This window comes from Sus scrofa, chromosome 2 (assembly GCF_000003025.6).
Source record: "Sus scrofa isolate TJ Tabasco breed Duroc chromosome 2, Sscrofa11.1, whole genome shotgun sequence".
NCBI classification, from domain to species: domain Eukaryota; kingdom Metazoa; phylum Chordata; class Mammalia; order Artiodactyla; family Suidae; genus Sus; species Sus scrofa.
This window is the reverse complement of record NC_010444.4, coordinates 114087138-114104174: the sequence shown is the minus strand read 5'-3', so window position 1 is coordinate 114104174 and position 17037 is coordinate 114087138. Positions and strand designations below refer to the sequence as shown.

The following is a 17037-nucleotide window of genomic DNA, read 5'->3' as shown; positions in this document are numbered from 1 at the left end:
ACTGCTGAACCACAGTTGAAATATAAGCCATAATTTTAGTTTCAGGAGAAAATTGAATACTAAGCAAAATTTTTGTGGGGAAATTAAGAAAAAATATTCATTGATATCAAATAAATATATATATTTTCAGAAATATTAAGTCAAAGGCTGCATAGTGAAACACATGAGAGAAAAATATACCTCAGTAACCAACCTGCTTAAAGTCCACAATCGTTCAATGTGACAAAGAACCTTCTCCAAGCTAAACGGTACCATGCACTGTGTCCAGCAAATAAAAAAATGCATCAAATCTGCCACTTTATTTTGCTTATATACACTTAGCCATATTTAGAATCTGACATAAATTCCACAAGAGGTCTTAATTTGTATTCGTATTTAACAAAAAAGAATACTTCAGCTACAAGCAACTAACACCACAATCTACAGAGCATTAAGGCCAAGTTGCTGGTCTTAATATAATTAGAGAAAGTTTTCTAAAATCTCCTTCGAAATAACTAATGAGCTAAAATCCTTAACCTTGGCAAAATTCACTGCCATGAAGTGCTGTTTTAGTAGTAGGCTCTTCTATGACATTATAAGTAATTTCTTTGAAAAATGAAAATAGGTAACACATGAAGAATTTTATTTGGCTCTAAGAGTGTAGGTGCTTATATAACTAACTTGTAGTACATCGTATTACTATGCTACTCATGATTATAATAAAACAAATTTTAATTAGTAAGTTATCATCTGATGAGGTGTACTTACCTCAAGTAAGATAGAAAACGACTGTTTCTGTAAACTATGTAAACAACAATCAAAGAATGCCTTTGCATAAAATGTGAAAACCAACAATAAAGCACATGTTTTTTGAAAGAAATTCATTGCTCTATTATAGCAAATGTACCATTTTCCTACTATTCTATAAATAAAACTGGAAAGTGCTTAAAAAATATTTTCCTTACCTGTGTATACAGTTTTTACTCTCGAGATATGACATACCAGAAGCAGCATCTAATGAAAATTTCACTAACTGTTTGAGTTTTATTTCATCCTTCTTCTTTCTCAGAAAGGAGAGGAAATCACCTCCTAGAAGAATTGACAGATGGCCAATGAGAAAAGATAATGATGCAAGTCATATTTATCACCTGTTAGTGACATGCGACAGAGCCAAAGGCATTACACATTTAACCATGCTTTTTGCCCATTGCATTTAAGTGAGGAAAAAACAAAATATGAAAAAAACACATTTTACTAGAAAGCAGACACCATGCATTTTCCTAGATGTAGTTTAGTACTTTAAGTACTTTAAGTGCTTCACACTCTATATTATCTGACATACAATAAAATTCAAAGTCATACTTTTTCCTCTGTCACAATTTTTCACTATACTTGTTGGCTAAAATTTTTTCAGAAACCTGAGATTATTAACTATACCATCACTGATAGTAGAAAAAAAGAGGCAATGATTTGGTAAGATTTCGTTTTTGAGCTAGGGTGCATTTTTGTGCATCAAATGGATTCCAGTGATGTCTTAAAAAATTCCTTGGAACTAGTATGGTCCAAAAGAAATATAATGCAAGACACAGAGTAATCTTAAATATATGGGTATCCAAAATTTAAAAAGTAACAAAAGCGAAAAGGTGAAAGTGATTACAATAATGTTTTCTCATTAGCCCAATACATATAAAATATTACTATATCAACATGTATCATTACAAAATTATGGAAGAGGTATATTACATTTTATCATCCTAAGCCTTTAAAATATGATGTGTACTCTACATTTATGGGACATCTTTGGACATCTCAATTTAGATGCAAATTTCCATCTAAAATAGTATTTGATCCATATTTAGATTCATGCACTTAAGTTGTTCCAAACATGCTTAGACTTTTCTAATAACTGAATCATATATCAATTTTTAAATTTAAATCAATTAAAATGAAATGAAATTTAAAATTCAGTTTTTGTAAGCACTAGCCCCATTTCTTTTTTTTTTTGTCTTTTTGCCTTTTTCTAGGGCCGCTCCCGTAGCATATGGAGGTTCCCAGGCTGGGGTCTATTCAGAGCTGTAGCTGCCAGCCTATGCCAGAGCCACAGCAACGCAGGATCCAAGCCGCGTCTGCAACCTACACCACAGCTCACGACAACGCCGGATCGTTAACCCACCGAGCAAGGGCAGGGATCGAACCCACAACCTCATGGTTCCTAGTCGGATTCGTTAACCACTGCGCCACAACGGGAACTCCAACTAGCCCCATTTCAAAAGCTCAGGTGCTCAGAAGCCACACATGGCCAGTAATGACCATATTAAATACGGCAGCCTTCAACCATGCATTCATTAACAATGTGGCATGAAAGGCTATTGCTTGATTCCTTTTCCTGGTTAGTGCATAGTAGAATGCATTACACTATTAAACAAAACAAAGCTAAGTTAAACTGTACTAGAATGAATAGTCTCTAAAAACAGCCATTCCTACTTTTCCTTTCTATTAGGCCCCCAAATATTAAGCCAGAATTTTGCAAGAGGGATTAGCATTTTAATTGTCATCTCCTGACCTTTTTGATCCTCTTCACCATGGATCTAGGCCTCCTTAAATACAACAAATCTAGAGGTGAAGATTTAATGGCTTTTTCTTTAAGGAAAGTACCTAGAAAATGAACATGTGCCTAACACTCCTAGAATATTCTCTTTTTCTAGTCTCTTCTATTTACAAATCAAGTATGACACAAATTTCGGTGGACTATTCACAAAATCTGTAAAGTTAAATGCTTTAAAAATAATCATAATGGTGTCAGATAATTTACTTTTTTCTGCTCTTTTAAAGGGAATATCAAATATATTACTAAGAAGATTATCAGAATAGCTTCTATCAAGCTTGACTTAATTTTATGAAAAAAAAAAACAAACGTAAATGTAACAGTAAACAATAAAATTAACCATTAATTTTTCAACTTATAATAGGTACCAAAAATGTCTATTAAAATGAACTTGAAATCAATACTCAGTTCAAGTTATTCCTTGGACCAATATTCATACATATTAATTATTTTGTTAAATATATGTTGGCTTATTTTAGAAAAAGTGTACCCTTCTGGCCTTGAAACCACATAGCATTTTGTTTAAGGTATGGAATAACTTTCAAATGAAAAATGTCTTTTTTTTTTTTTTGGAATTTGATTTAAAGCAGCATATGACATAGCCCCAGTGTTATAGAATCCTAGTATTATTAATTTTCAAAATTGGCTCATATTCAGCATTTTTCCTTCTGCCTCCTGCTCTTTTTTCTTTCTTTTTTTTTTAAATGGCTGCACCCACTGCACATGGAAGTTCCCAGGTCAGGGACTGAATCCACGCTGCAGCTGCAACCTTCTCTGATGTAACACTGGATCCTCTAACCCACTGTGCGGGGCTGGGGATCAAACCTGCACCTCTGTAGTGACCCAAGCCACTGCAGATGGATTCTTAACCCACTGTGCCACAGCGGGTACGCCTACCTCCTGTTGTTTCTAAGTTTAGTGTTTCATATAATCCTCCTTGTACCCCCAATCCTTGGCTCTGGGAAGAGAATTGTGCCTCTGTTGTTCAGTATGCTAGTTTCAGCGACCACTGATATCTAGCATGTAATAATAGCTCAATAAACATTTCTTCAATAAATGAGTAAGCAACATTACATATTCCTTCTTTTTGCAGTTTATAAGCTACCCATGAAGACAAACTACTCAAAATTTTTTTATTCATTTTAAATGTCTTCCTTAGCCCCTCACCAATGGTTAGAACTATCTTTTCAAGTACTTGTTAAATGTTAAAATAATATTTAGAAAAGGATGACATTACATTTCTTATCAGTGGCACCTGAAGGATGCCATAATATTCTTTACATCCCCCAATAGTAAAACTTAAGTGTGTTTAAGACTCTGTGCTCATGTTGATAGACGCTTTTGTAATGCTACTGCTTTACAAACTGCATCGTTTAAAAAAATTATTTGCAAAGAAGCAATCCTTGGTAGGTAAGCCTGTAAACCAACATAGGCATACTACATTACTAAACAAAGAAAAGACAAAACTTAAATAGCATTAAAAGTTGGCTGAAAAGTGATGCCAAGCCAATTAAGGTATAGTACTAGGAAGGCAGAGTTAGATACAGCTTCTTCCAAATACTGTGGCAAAGCCAAAGATACAGACGGGGGTATCTGGTTCTCTTTTAGTTAATCCAACCATATTTCTGCTTAAGAGAAATTTCTTGCTTAAAATCATTAAATTATTAAAGTAAATTTTAAGTTTATTTCCAATTTATAGTTACTCAAGCCACAAACACAGTGATCTTAAGGAGCAAAACTGTACCGTTCCATAGCCCTAGTCAGCTTCCTGTAGAACACTCTAAAGAAGCAAGGCCCCTTTATATATAAAAATTAAATCATTAGGATTCAGTAATAATTACTCAGCCTAAGCCTTGGGTGAGTGCAAGCACTAAGGAGGCTGAAGCAAGAAGTAAACTCTCCAATGGACAGATTATGGGACTAAAGCTAGGATACCAAGAAAATAATTCAGACTGGGCCAGAAACATTCCCTTAGGCACTGCGCTTGATTATTACCATTTAGTGAAGAACTGGAAACTGACATCAGATGATACGCTATTTAGTATTCACTGGGAAGGTACCATAGATGACAGCACCTATTCCTGTGAACTCATTCTTCTGTCATTTTCATTAAGTGCCAAGTTAAGGAACATCTCTCAGAATGTGTGTTATACACAACAATCATACATGCAGCACATACATGTTTTTATATGTACGTGTATACATGTTTGTATATGTATGTGTACGTGTACATGTATATGCATACAGCCTAGAATATTCCACCTGACCAGTAAGGATTTTGGCGTTCAAAAATGGGTAAAACAAGATAATAACTTCCTTCTTGTAATGGTCGTAACAGGGCTCGTTTCTGTATGGGTATACTGCACATTAAACCAGACAGGATGAATTATTTTCCAGAATTCTTTACCAGTGATTAATTTCTAAGACAATTTTTAGCATATTTTTATAGCCAACTTTTGATCTACTAACAAGATAGCATGACGTTGTGAAAAAAGCATGGGCACTGAAGTCACACTGACCTAGGTTTGATTAGCTATGACCTTGTTTAATCTCTCTAAACTTCTTTAACACTGAAGGAGTAATTCCATGGATTTCTTTTTCTTTTTTTTTCTTTTATGATTTTTATTTTTTGCATTATTGTTGATTTACAATGTAAAACGATATATATTTTTTCCTTTTTCTCATATTATCCTCCATCAAGCTCCATCACAAATGACTATGTATAGTTCCCTGTTGGATCTCATTGCTTATCCATTCCAAATCCAATAGTTTGCTTCTATTAACCCCATATTCCCACTCCATCCCACTCCCTTTCCCTTCCCCTTGGCAACCACAAGTCTGTTCTCCAAGTCCATGCGTTTCTTTTTCTGTGGAAAGATCCATTTGTGCCATATATTAGATTTCAGATATAAGTGATATCGAGACGGTTTTAAAGATTAAAAAGTATCTAAAGCATTAAGCACATGCCTAGCCTAGCACATAGTACACACAATAAATACTACTGCAACATTATTTTTGTTGTTGAAGTTATTTTGCATATAAAATGAGGAAGAATTATAGCAGGGACTAGTTGCTAGCGTCAATTTTCCCTGATTCATCTCAATTTCTTTTAGGAGTCTGCCCTTCTCCTATTTTGGAAAGTATTAACCTCACCTTAACAATAAAGGTGGTCCTAGATTTGGTTAACACAATCAATGAATTTCACTTCCAAGTGATAGGCCACTGAGATACAAGAAGATACTTTAAAGGGTGAAAGAAGCTTTAAAAAAGAAAGGAAAAGAAAAGAAAGGAAAAGAAAAGAAAAAAAAGAAAAAGAAAGAAAGAGAGAAGTGCCAGGAAAGAAGCATTCTCTGCAAGTGGAAGTGTGCAGGACAGTATGTAGTACCACAAAGACTGGCAGCCTTGGGACGAAGCTATAACCACAGAAAGCAGAAAAAGTGAACGAAATAATAGTTTTTGGCGACATGTTTGAGCCACGGGATCAAACACTGTCTGAAGACCGGCTTCCCTATAAATTTTTCAATTAAGTGAAAAAAAAATCTATCTTTCATACTAGCAACTCAAAAATTCCTTATGGCTAAAACCATTCCTCAAGGCTACAACCACCAGATTTTGAGAATTAAAAAAGATTTTATATATATACACACACATACACACACATACATATGTATGATGTCTGGAAGAAGTAGGAAATAATGAATGGAAGTGCTTTACTTTTTTTTTTTTTTTTTTTTTTTTTTTTTTGGTCTGTTTGTTTTTTAGGGCAGTACCTGTGGCATATGGAAGTTCCCGGGCTAGGGTCAAATCAGAGCTAGATCTGAGCTGCGTCTGTGACCTACATCAAAGCTCATGGCAAGCCGGATCCTTAACCCACTGAGTGAGGCCAGGGATAGAACCTGCACCCTCATTGACATACTAGTCGGGTTCTTAATCTGCTGAGCCACAACGGGAACTCATTTTTATTTTTTGACAGTGCCCTAAGTTCTTAGGCTAGGGATTGAACCCAGAACACAGCAGCAATCAAAGCCACAAGAGTAACAATGCTGGATCCTTAACTGCTAGGCTACCAGAGAACTCCAAAAGTGCTTTATTTTGTTTGCAGCCAACTTTCTGTAAGAGGATAAAAGATTTTCATTCTCAACAGCTGTTTCTTAAATATTTCTTACTCTGGAGTTCCCGCTGTGGCTCAGTGGGTTATGACATAGTGTCCGGGAGGATGTGGGTTTGATCTCTAGCCTCACTGCAACTTGTGGTGTAGGTTGCAGATGCAGCTCGACTCCCAGCATTGCTGTGGCTGTGCTGTAGGCTGGAAGCTGCAGCTCTGAGTCGACCCCTAGTCCAGGAACTTACATATGCCACAGATGTGACCATAAAAAGAAAAAAACATCATCAGAGATTTCTTAACTCCATGCTGTGAAAACCTGATCCTACCTGTTCTTTCAGTATTAATAGGACTCTGAGAAATTGATCATATAAAACAAACTCAGAGACATTATTAGGTAAACAAGAATACTAATTTATCAATTTGTCATCAGAGAAAAGGGATCATCAGGGCCATACCACGAATGACTTCTTGTCATTGAATCATGTAGAGATCTTAATTTATTTTCAAACAACTTCAAAGGTTATTAAATTAAGAGATACCAGTCCCTACTGATATATAAAATGTATAATTAATTATCCTTGTTTTTGAGGAGATCAATTTGTCTCTGAGAAGTTTGGTGTATGTTCACTTAATGAATTTAAAATAGGATCATAATCAAAACAACTATTAAATGATAGAGAGCTATTATGGGGCTCCATTTATGTCACTGTCCAGGGTTCTTATTTAAAAAAATAAACTTTTGGTCTTTTCTCTCTTTAATGAGAGTTTTGTCTGTCATCCAGCCCATCAAAGATAAGGAAACAAATCTATATGATAATCATAAACTATGAATGCTGATTCAACTTATGTTCCATAAGACAGGGAACAAATTCTGAATAATAGGAGGTAAGCCTGAACAAGTTCTTAAGAAAGAAATGATCAATGCAAACAGTGAAGCTGAGGATACTGACTGCTACCTGTAGGGTATACTTAGGAGAGAGATTTCATAGAAGAGAGGTTAGCCAGGAGAATGCTTAGTTGTTAATCGAGGTGATGAGGTGATAAGACTCAGTAATGGGTCAGTTTGTGGGGAAAGATGAATAATATGAAACACTGAAAAACTGAAAATGATTCTAAGAATATGCTGGCTTTTCTGATACCATCATCTTCTTTTTAAACAAGCAGTTGCTGAACAGCTTGCTACCTAAGTAACATAGTTCAGCTAGGCCAAATGCAGAGCTGAGTGTGTGGTTTTCCGAATTTAGATTAATACATGACATTAGTCTTTTCAGATGAGGTTTCTTATTAGCCATGCTCTGCTAAAACTGCAGAGTGCTGGGGCCTTTTGCATTTTACCTTTGCTGGTGACCGTGGAGAACATAATAGCATGTTAATATGTTATAAATATCATGATCACAATTCTGTGAAACAAAAGAGTACATTTCACAGTATTTTTAAATTTCTGGGTAAAGCTTATGTGATCTGCCAGGACAGATGCCAAAGTCAACTTTCACAAACTTTTAATGTCAGTTTGTAGAAAGTATTGTGGAGATAATCAGCTTTTTCACTTTGTGGAGAGGGAATTAAATTCACTTGGCTTTTATTTTTAAGGTGGTTGTTTTGGTAATATTATTGAAATTCTAAGGCAAATGTCTGCAAACTATGGCCTAGAAGCTAATATCAGCCCCCTCCCTGTTTCTGTAAATAAAATTTCATTGGAAATCTGCCACATTCATTCCTTTACATACTGTCTACAGATCTTTCAAGCTATGGTGGCAGAGTTGTGACAAGGGACCATGTGGCCTTCAATGCCTAAGCATTTTACTCTCTGGCCCTTTCCAGAAAAAGTTTCCTGACTCTTGTTTTAAAGTATATACTCAGTATTCCATATAGCTGCAGTGCCTTTCATGTCAAGGTTATGATTGCTTTGGCTCCTTTCAACCAAGATTTTATTTTCACTGTGTGTTTTTTGCATGAGGGCTCAATAGTGCTGTTTTTTAATGCTCAAAAGGAGGCTGGAAAGGTAGATCCACCAATTAATTTTATGTTCTAAGGCTGACACACCTATTTACACACAAAAACATATATACAGTGAACTCACAGATCCCCTGCTGTTCTCCCCATCTACAACCCGCCATCTGCCACCAAGGCAAAGGTCTGTGGACTGTCTCTCTCCCTACTTTCATGTCAGACTACTTACTTTTCTATTTTGTGGCTTCTTAGGCCCCTCAAAGCTGCCTTTGATATAAAATATAAAGAGAAAAATGGACAGGAAGATCAGTGTATAAAGATGTCGGCTCTAAAGCCTTCTGGAACATCCTTCAAATACTTAGACGCTACAATGGCATTTTTTAAAATAAAAAAAAAAATCAATGGAATGCTTATTTTGATGTCTCTATCTACTACAGGAAAACCTGCAGAGAAAAAAGAAAAAGGCATCAATTCAAGCTTCCTTAGACAGATTTTTAAAGAGATGTGGAATAAAAAGATATATCCAAAGGTACATTTAAATTTAATAATGGAAAATGTTTATAAAAGCTAACAATATTTTTAGAAATTGAACTTATCATAGGCTAAAAGTTTTAGAGTTATTAATATCCCCGAATCAATGATATCAGTGACTGCTTTATAAGAACTATCACAGAATCTTAACTAAAATAATTAGAAATGTATATTTATATCTTCATATTTATGCATTTTTGTTGGACATGGTCATAATTTAATTTATGCAAAAGTTTTGATTAGCAATAATTCACAAATTAGGAAATTTTATATCAAATTAAATATATATATAAATCAAATATATATATTTTGGCCGTGCCTACTCCATGCAGAAATTCCCAGGTCAAGGACTAAATCTATGCCACAGTAGTGACCCTAAGCCACAGCAGTGTCAACACCAGATCCTTAACTTGCTGAGCAACCAGGGTACTCCCAAAATATACTTTTAAAGAACACACTGCAGCAAAGAGTTTGGAATGTCAATATTAAGGAAAAATTAGAAGAAAAAAAAAAAAACAGGAGTCTACTTTTTCACTTCTTAAAAAATTATGGTAAAAAATTCATAAATTTTTCCTCTTTAAGTGCATAGAATAATATTGTTAACTATATTTACACTATGGTGCAACAGATCTCTAAAACGTTCTCATCCTGCATGACTGAAACTCTACACACCTATCAACCAACTCTCTGTTTCCCCCACCTATCAGCCCTGGGCCACCACTGTCTTATTTTTTGTCTTTATGAATTTGATTAGTTTGGACACCTCATATAAGTGGAATTATATTATTTTTTTGTGATTGGCTTATTTTACTTAGCATAATGTCAAGGTTCATATATGTTGCAGATTTTGACAGTATTTTCTTCTTTTTTTAAAGGTGAAGAACATTGCATTGTATGTACATAGCACATTTTCTTAATCCATTTACCTACTGATGCAAAAGTAGGTTTCCACCTCTAGATCATCATGAATGATGCTGCAATGAACGCAGCTGTGCAAATATCTCTTCAGATCCAGTAAAATCCTTTTGAATATATACAGAGAAATTGAATTGCTGGGTCATTATTGGAGTTCTATTTTTAATTTTTTGAAGAATCTCCATGCTGTTTTCCATAGTGGCTGTGCCAATTTATCAATAGCACACAATGGTTCCAAATTATCTACATCCTTGCCAAAACACATTGTCTTGTTTTTTTGATAGTGGCCACCCTAATGGGTGTGAGGTAATATCTCCTTGAGGTTTTTATTTACATTTCCCTGATGATTAGTGATACTGAGCATGTTTACATAGGCTTATTGGCCATTTGTATATCTCTTTGTAGAAATGTCTATTTAAGTCCTTTGCCAACTTTTTAATTGAGATCCTTGGGGTTTTTTTTTTGTTGTTGTTATAGCAATTCCTTTATATATTCTGGATATTAACCCCTTATCTAATAGATGATTTATAAAATTTTCTCCCTTCTGTAGGTTGCTTTTTCACTCTGTTGACGTCTTCCTTTGCTGTGCAGAAGTTTCTAAGTTTGATGTAGTATCACTTTTGGAGGAGGGTCTATTTTTGCTATGTGCCTGTGCTTTTGGTGTCATTTTCAAGATAACATTTCCCATTTCAATGTCATTACATTTTCCCCTATGATTTCTTTGAGGAATTTCACAGTTTCATATCTTACACTTAGGTCTTTAATATCAGTTAATTTTTGTACAGGTGAAACATAATTTTGTACAGGTGCAATTCATATTATTGCAAGTGAATATCCATTTTCCCAACACCATTTATTGAAGAGACTATCCTTTCCCATTCTACAGTTTTGGCACCTTTGTCAAAGATCATTTGACTATGCTAGGGCTTACTTCTGGGATCTCTAGTTGGTTCCTCTGGTCTGTCTGATTTTGTGATAGTACCATACTGTTTTGATCATGGTAGTTTTGTAATATGTTTTGAGATCCTGAAGTATCAAGCTTTTAAATTTTTACTTTCTCAATGTGGTCTGACTATTCCGGGTCCTTTGAGATTCCATGTGAATTTTAGGATTTTTTTTCCTATTTCTGCAAAAAATGCCATTGGGTTTTTGTAGGGAGTGCATCATATCAGTAGATCCATTTGGGTATATGAACATTTTAATAATTTTAAGTCTTCCAATTCATAAACACAAGATGTCTTTCCATTTTTTTGTGTCTTCTTTGATTTCTTTCAACTGTGTTTTATAATTTCCTTGTACAAGTCTTTCACTTCCTCGGTTAAGTTTATTCCTATGTAATTTATTCTTTTTGATGATATTGTGAATGGGATTATTTTCTTAATTTCCTTTTAGAAGTGTTCATTATTACTGTACAGGAACACAACTGATTTTTGAATACCGATTTTATTTCTAGCAATTTTGTTTGTTCTACTCTGGGTTTTGGTTTAGAATCTGCAGGCTTTGCTCCATATAATATCATGGTTTCTTCTTTCCAAATTGGATGACTTTTAATTTCTTTTTCTTAATTGCTCTGGATAGGATTTATAGTACTATGTTAAAGAGAAGTGGTGAGAGTGGGCACCTTTCTCTTGCTCCTGACCTTAAAAGAAACATTTTCAGTTTTTCACCACTGAGTATAATGTTAGCATTGAACTTTTTAAAAAATAATCATATTCTTTATGTTGAGATAATTTTTTTATTCCTAGATTGTTGAGTATTTTTATCATGAAGAGTTGCTGAATTTTATCAGATATTTTTCTTGCATCAATTGCAATGATCCTGTGATTTCATGGTTCATTCTGTTAATGTGCTACCTTACGTTTATGGATTTTCATAAGCTGAACCATCCTTGTATCACATTTACACATAAAACACACATTGAGATCATAAATCTTCTGCCACCCTTCCCATCCACAATTTACTGACTGCTACTTATACAAAATTTAACTAACTATTTCTGTCTCTACTTTGAGGTCAAATATTAGCTGCATCCTCACTCATCAGAGAACAAAATGCACATATTTTAAAGTCACTAATCAGAAATAAAATATAATCTAATCTCTGTGGCTATCAATTAACACTTGATTCTTTAGATGACGTCTTCTCACTGGTCTTCCCACAGTGGTTCTCGCCATGAAAGAATGCTCATTTTTGAAGGAGCCCTTGATAATTTCATCCACTGGGGGCTATTTTAACTATCTATAATTCACCATGAATTATACTGGCTGAATCAAGAAGGGATAGTCTGAAATTATAAATATATCCTTTAAAACAGCATCAAAACCCAATATACTGAGGATTAGTTTTAAGCATGGATGTGTTATACCTTTACACTGACAACTACAAAACATTACTGAGAAATTAATTAAGTGCAAATTAAATGCAACAGTATACCAAGTCCATGGAATGGAGGATTAATATTGAATGTAAAGAGCCAATTCTCTCCAAAGTCATCAGTATAACAGTCCAATCCCAATCAAGTTTCCAGCACGCTTTTTGGTTTATTTCCCACACTGCTTATACATTTTTACATGGGAATGCAAAAGATCTAAAATAGAGAAAAATGATGAAATGATGATTGATAACTTGGGAAGAATCAGAGTACTCAATTTTAAACATTATGATAAAGTTATCATCAAGGAAGCATGTTTTGGCTTCAGTTTAATGAAGCAGATCAATGAAACACAGCAGAGTCCAGAAATAAACCCATCTACTTATGGCCAATTCATATACCACATAAGACACCAAAGTAATTCAATGAGAAAAAGGAAATTATTTTAAAGAACTGATATGCCATTTTCAAGAACTGGTAGTTGATACACTAGACAGACTTCAATCTCTATCTCACGCCATACACAAAATTAATTTCAAGTAATCTATAGACCTAAAGTATGAAGCCCTGAGAAGCAGACATAGGAAATACCTTTGTGATCTTGATAAAAGGAAAGATTTTTTAGAACTTAGAAAGCAGTAGCTATAAAGGAAAAGAAAGAAAGAGACATACATATATTTACTATTATAAAAGTAAAAAGGTTACCCATGGAAATGGCTTTTGCTTTAAAATTAAAAACATTTTCATCATGGTTTAAAAATACACAAAATTTATCATCCTTACTATTTTTAAGTATATGGTTCAGTAGTGTCTCCCTTTAAGACAAAGGTTTGATTCCATCCACACAAAGTTCAAGAACAGCCAAAACTAATTTATTTTATAAGTCAAGAAAGTGGTTACCAGGGGTGTGTACACTTTGTGATAATTTGAGCTCTATACTTATGCTTTGTGTACTCTTCTGTATATGTTAGATTTTGTTTGATCTCGTATTTTACCCTATTTACAAACCAATGAGTTAGTCTGTTATTTTTTCATGGGTCAGAGATGAAGAACTTGATCATTCATAGCACAGCATGCAGGTACTGTGGATAAGCCCAGATGGATTCCCGTACACAGAGCAGGATGTGATTCAGGAGAGGAATGATGAGTTAGGGAAAGTTACTGTTTTACAGAAGGCAGTAAGCAAGACTGCTCTTTGTCTCAGAGGAGACATTACTTTATCCCTTGCAGCTGTTCACTACAAACACATCCCTGAGAAATGACCTGAGTGAAGATCAGTCAGGGCCTTGCATTCTTGGCATACCCAGTAAGACAAGCAGGAATGCAAGAGATCAATGGAAGAGTATCTCTCAACATACTTTCATAAAAGCTAACTAGATTTCTTAACACTTTAATAAACACAGATCATAAGAAGTTCATAAATATAATTCAACAAGACTTCAGCAAGCCATTTGACTCATCATTATAATCCTCTGGTTAAAATGGAGATGAAGTAAACTAGAAAGAATTATAGCTAAGTGGATCTGTAGGCTGAATAACAATAGCCATGGAATCTAGATTTAAGGTTTGATGGAGATTTGTTAGGAAATTATCAAGGGTACAACTTGGAATTGCAGGCTTAATCTTCTCATTTTTGAAAATTTTAGCAAAAATTTAAAGAGACAAAAGCATGTTATATACAATACAAGAAAAATAAATTGAACTTGTTATAATAATCTGAAAAAAATTTTTGAGGTTATACTAAAGTTGCTTTTAAATATGTGAAGAGCTTTTTTTAATGAGATAACTTGATTCCTTGTGTAACTTCAGGTTTCAAGTAATATTTAAAGTGTGCCACGATACCATGTCTAAATTAATTCTTCAAAAATACCAAAAGAAATCCTCATGTATGAGTTCACAATATCTTTCCACCTTCAAGTATTTGCATCAGGAGAAATTAACTCCTTTTATGCTTAAAACAAAAGCTATGTCACTTAGCATTTAGAATAAAAAAATATAAAGTAAGTACTTGTGGTGAGTCAGACATATTTCTACCAAATGAATAGTCAATGATAAAGAGATGACTTCTCATATTGGATAATAGATTTTAGAGGTATCATACTTTCCTAGAATGGATGACTTTTCTAGCAGATTAAATCAGTTTAACCTGACCTACCTTAGACAAACATATATAATAAACTGTTGACATTTTAGTGAAAGTATGGAAAATATAATTATTCTGGTAATATTTTATTACAAGTGATTAGCCCCCACACACGTGGGATTTCAGTGAGAATCAGGAAAATAGTCTTCCTCAGTTTTACTAAATAGAGCTTAATATTAAAAATGTATGCATTTAATAGTTTACATGTGCTGGCATAGGCTTATCTCATTGAATTCTCTTAACAATACTTTAAGTATTAATTGACTTTCCTAAGAATATACTACAAATAAGGGGAAGTACTGGGTCTCCAATCTATCTGTTCTGTCTAGAGAGCAGAGTTCTCTTGGCTACAGTAGTGTTCCAAGTATAGGGCAGTGACTGTGTAATGAAAGGACATGAACTTGTCAAGGGTCAGGTGGGGCACATATGACCATAACCTTCCACATGTGGGGAGATGTGGGGGGCAGCTTTCTGGTAGGCTGCACAGTGTATAGCCTCTTAAGCAACACAGTTAAGACTCTTCTGCCTCTCCTGTGATACATTAAGCAGAGAGTTCTATCTAGAAAGAATACAGGAAAAGAATAATGTTCAAAGGACTTTACAGTAGAAAATATAATAATAAAAAAAGTAAGTGCTTAATTCAATTCCATAGGATTCCAGGCAAATTGCTGAGGGCATACTAAAAATTACTGAGTACTCTCTCTTCCAGTTGTTTTCAACCTAATAAGGAAGAAAAAAATGTTCAGAAATAAACTATATTAAAAGATATAGTGAGATGTTCCTGCTGTGACACAGTGGATTAATGATCTGGCTTGTTTCTGTGGTGTTGCCTGTTTGATCCCTGGCAGGGGGCAGTGGGTTAAGAATCCAGCACTGCCACAGTGGATGTGACTCAGATTCAACCCCTGGCCTGGGAATTTCCATATGCCACAGGTAGGGCCATAAAAAGCGAGGTGGGGGGGGCGGGGGAGACGAAGTGAAAAAGTAGCTACATATATGCTAAACAATGGTTCAAAAACGAACAATAAAATCTGACTTGTGGGACTAGATAAGTTTTCAGAAAATATCTAAGGTCTGTGAAAGATGGAGCTTCAATAAGGGAAAAACAAAGAAGTACGCATATTTATTTTAAAAGAGAAAGATATAAAATAAAACAAAGTGCTCCTGAGAAGTAAACATCCATCGAACCAAGACTCATATTTCTGTATGTATTTATGTTTTCATGTTGTTAAAATTTTTGCACTAAACTGGCAGTACTGATGATGAATATTAAAGTTTTCTCTTAAGTAACTGCCTAGGAGGAAAAGCTAAATTGGGCTCACTCTACTATGGAAAAAATATCTTTTTCTTTAAATTTGATTTCAGATATAAAATACACATTAACGCCTTCATTTGGAGTTTTTCTAGTAGAAGGTAAGTCTGTGCTAGTAACAATTATGATCCTCTAGAAGCTCAAGAGTATTTGGCCATAAACAGATATTCCTCCTAATTCAGAGCATCACAAAACAGGTTCCCAACTATGCTGAATGTTCTCAAATCTAAGTGGGAAAAAAAGAGGTACATTAAAGCAATTTGACTTATATGGTTTTCTTGGGACAAATATTGTCAGGAAAGAGATAAGAACCATGCATGCAGTAAAATTTAGTTATCTCAAGGAAAAAAAACCAAATTTCTATATGTCTTGAAGATTAACTTTAATAGGGTTTCACTACATAAAGACTCTCTTCTCATTCCAACTTGATTAATAATTAGTTGTAGGAATTTCTGCTCAATTTCTCTGGATTTCATCCATTACAAAAAGAGACTGGGCTAGAATGACCTCTAAGTTCCAATCTAGACTCAGAAGCTCAGTGCAATAGAAAGAGGGAATGTGGGAGCTATCCAGTTACCATATCTGGGTTCCTAGACCTAATATGCTCTACTGTGGACATGTTGAATGCAGTCATATTTTATTTACTACATAAGAAGCCTTCCACTCTTACTAGTCAATACCATCTCTCTCTGTGCCAGGTCTCTTCTGCATGTATGACCTGCTGATAAAGTTGGAGCTGCTCTGCCCTTCTCCTCCATTCTCAACTCTCCCCATCCCAATCATCAGTGCTACTGCCTCTCTGAAATCTGATTCAACCAATCTGAGAATAATGATTTGTATAGGTAAACATACTTTATTCTACATATCCATCTTACAATCCTCTTCCTCCCTCTATCATTACGCCTTTAACCCAAACTCTTAGTCTTTCGCTTTGGGATTAGTGAGATAGCAAAATCTAGCAAGAAAAGAGAATCATCCTGCCTTATAGTTTTCCAGCTAATTCACTCCCATTACTCAGACTAAAACTCTTTAAGCATCTTTCTTCCTCATACAACAAAAGATAACTTTTAACAGTATCATCACTTCAAAATGAGTAATGCATCCTCTATGAAGTTATATATTCATA

At 34.6% G+C, this 17037-nt stretch overlaps 1 protein-coding gene across 7 annotated transcripts in view; it reads right to left on the bottom strand.

Moving 5' to 3' along the window:
- FER (FER tyrosine kinase) overlaps nucleotides 1–17037 on the bottom strand; it is a 433188-nt gene that overhangs the window by 103133 nt on the left and 313018 nt on the right. For all 7 annotated transcript variants that reach the window (XM_005661571.3, XM_021084609.1, XM_021084604.1 and 4 more), the window contains one exon: nucleotides 945–1068. In XM_005661571.3, the coding sequence (XP_005661628.3) occupies nucleotides 945–1068 (124 nt within the window). The remainder of the gene's footprint in view (nucleotides 1–944; nucleotides 1069–17037) is intronic.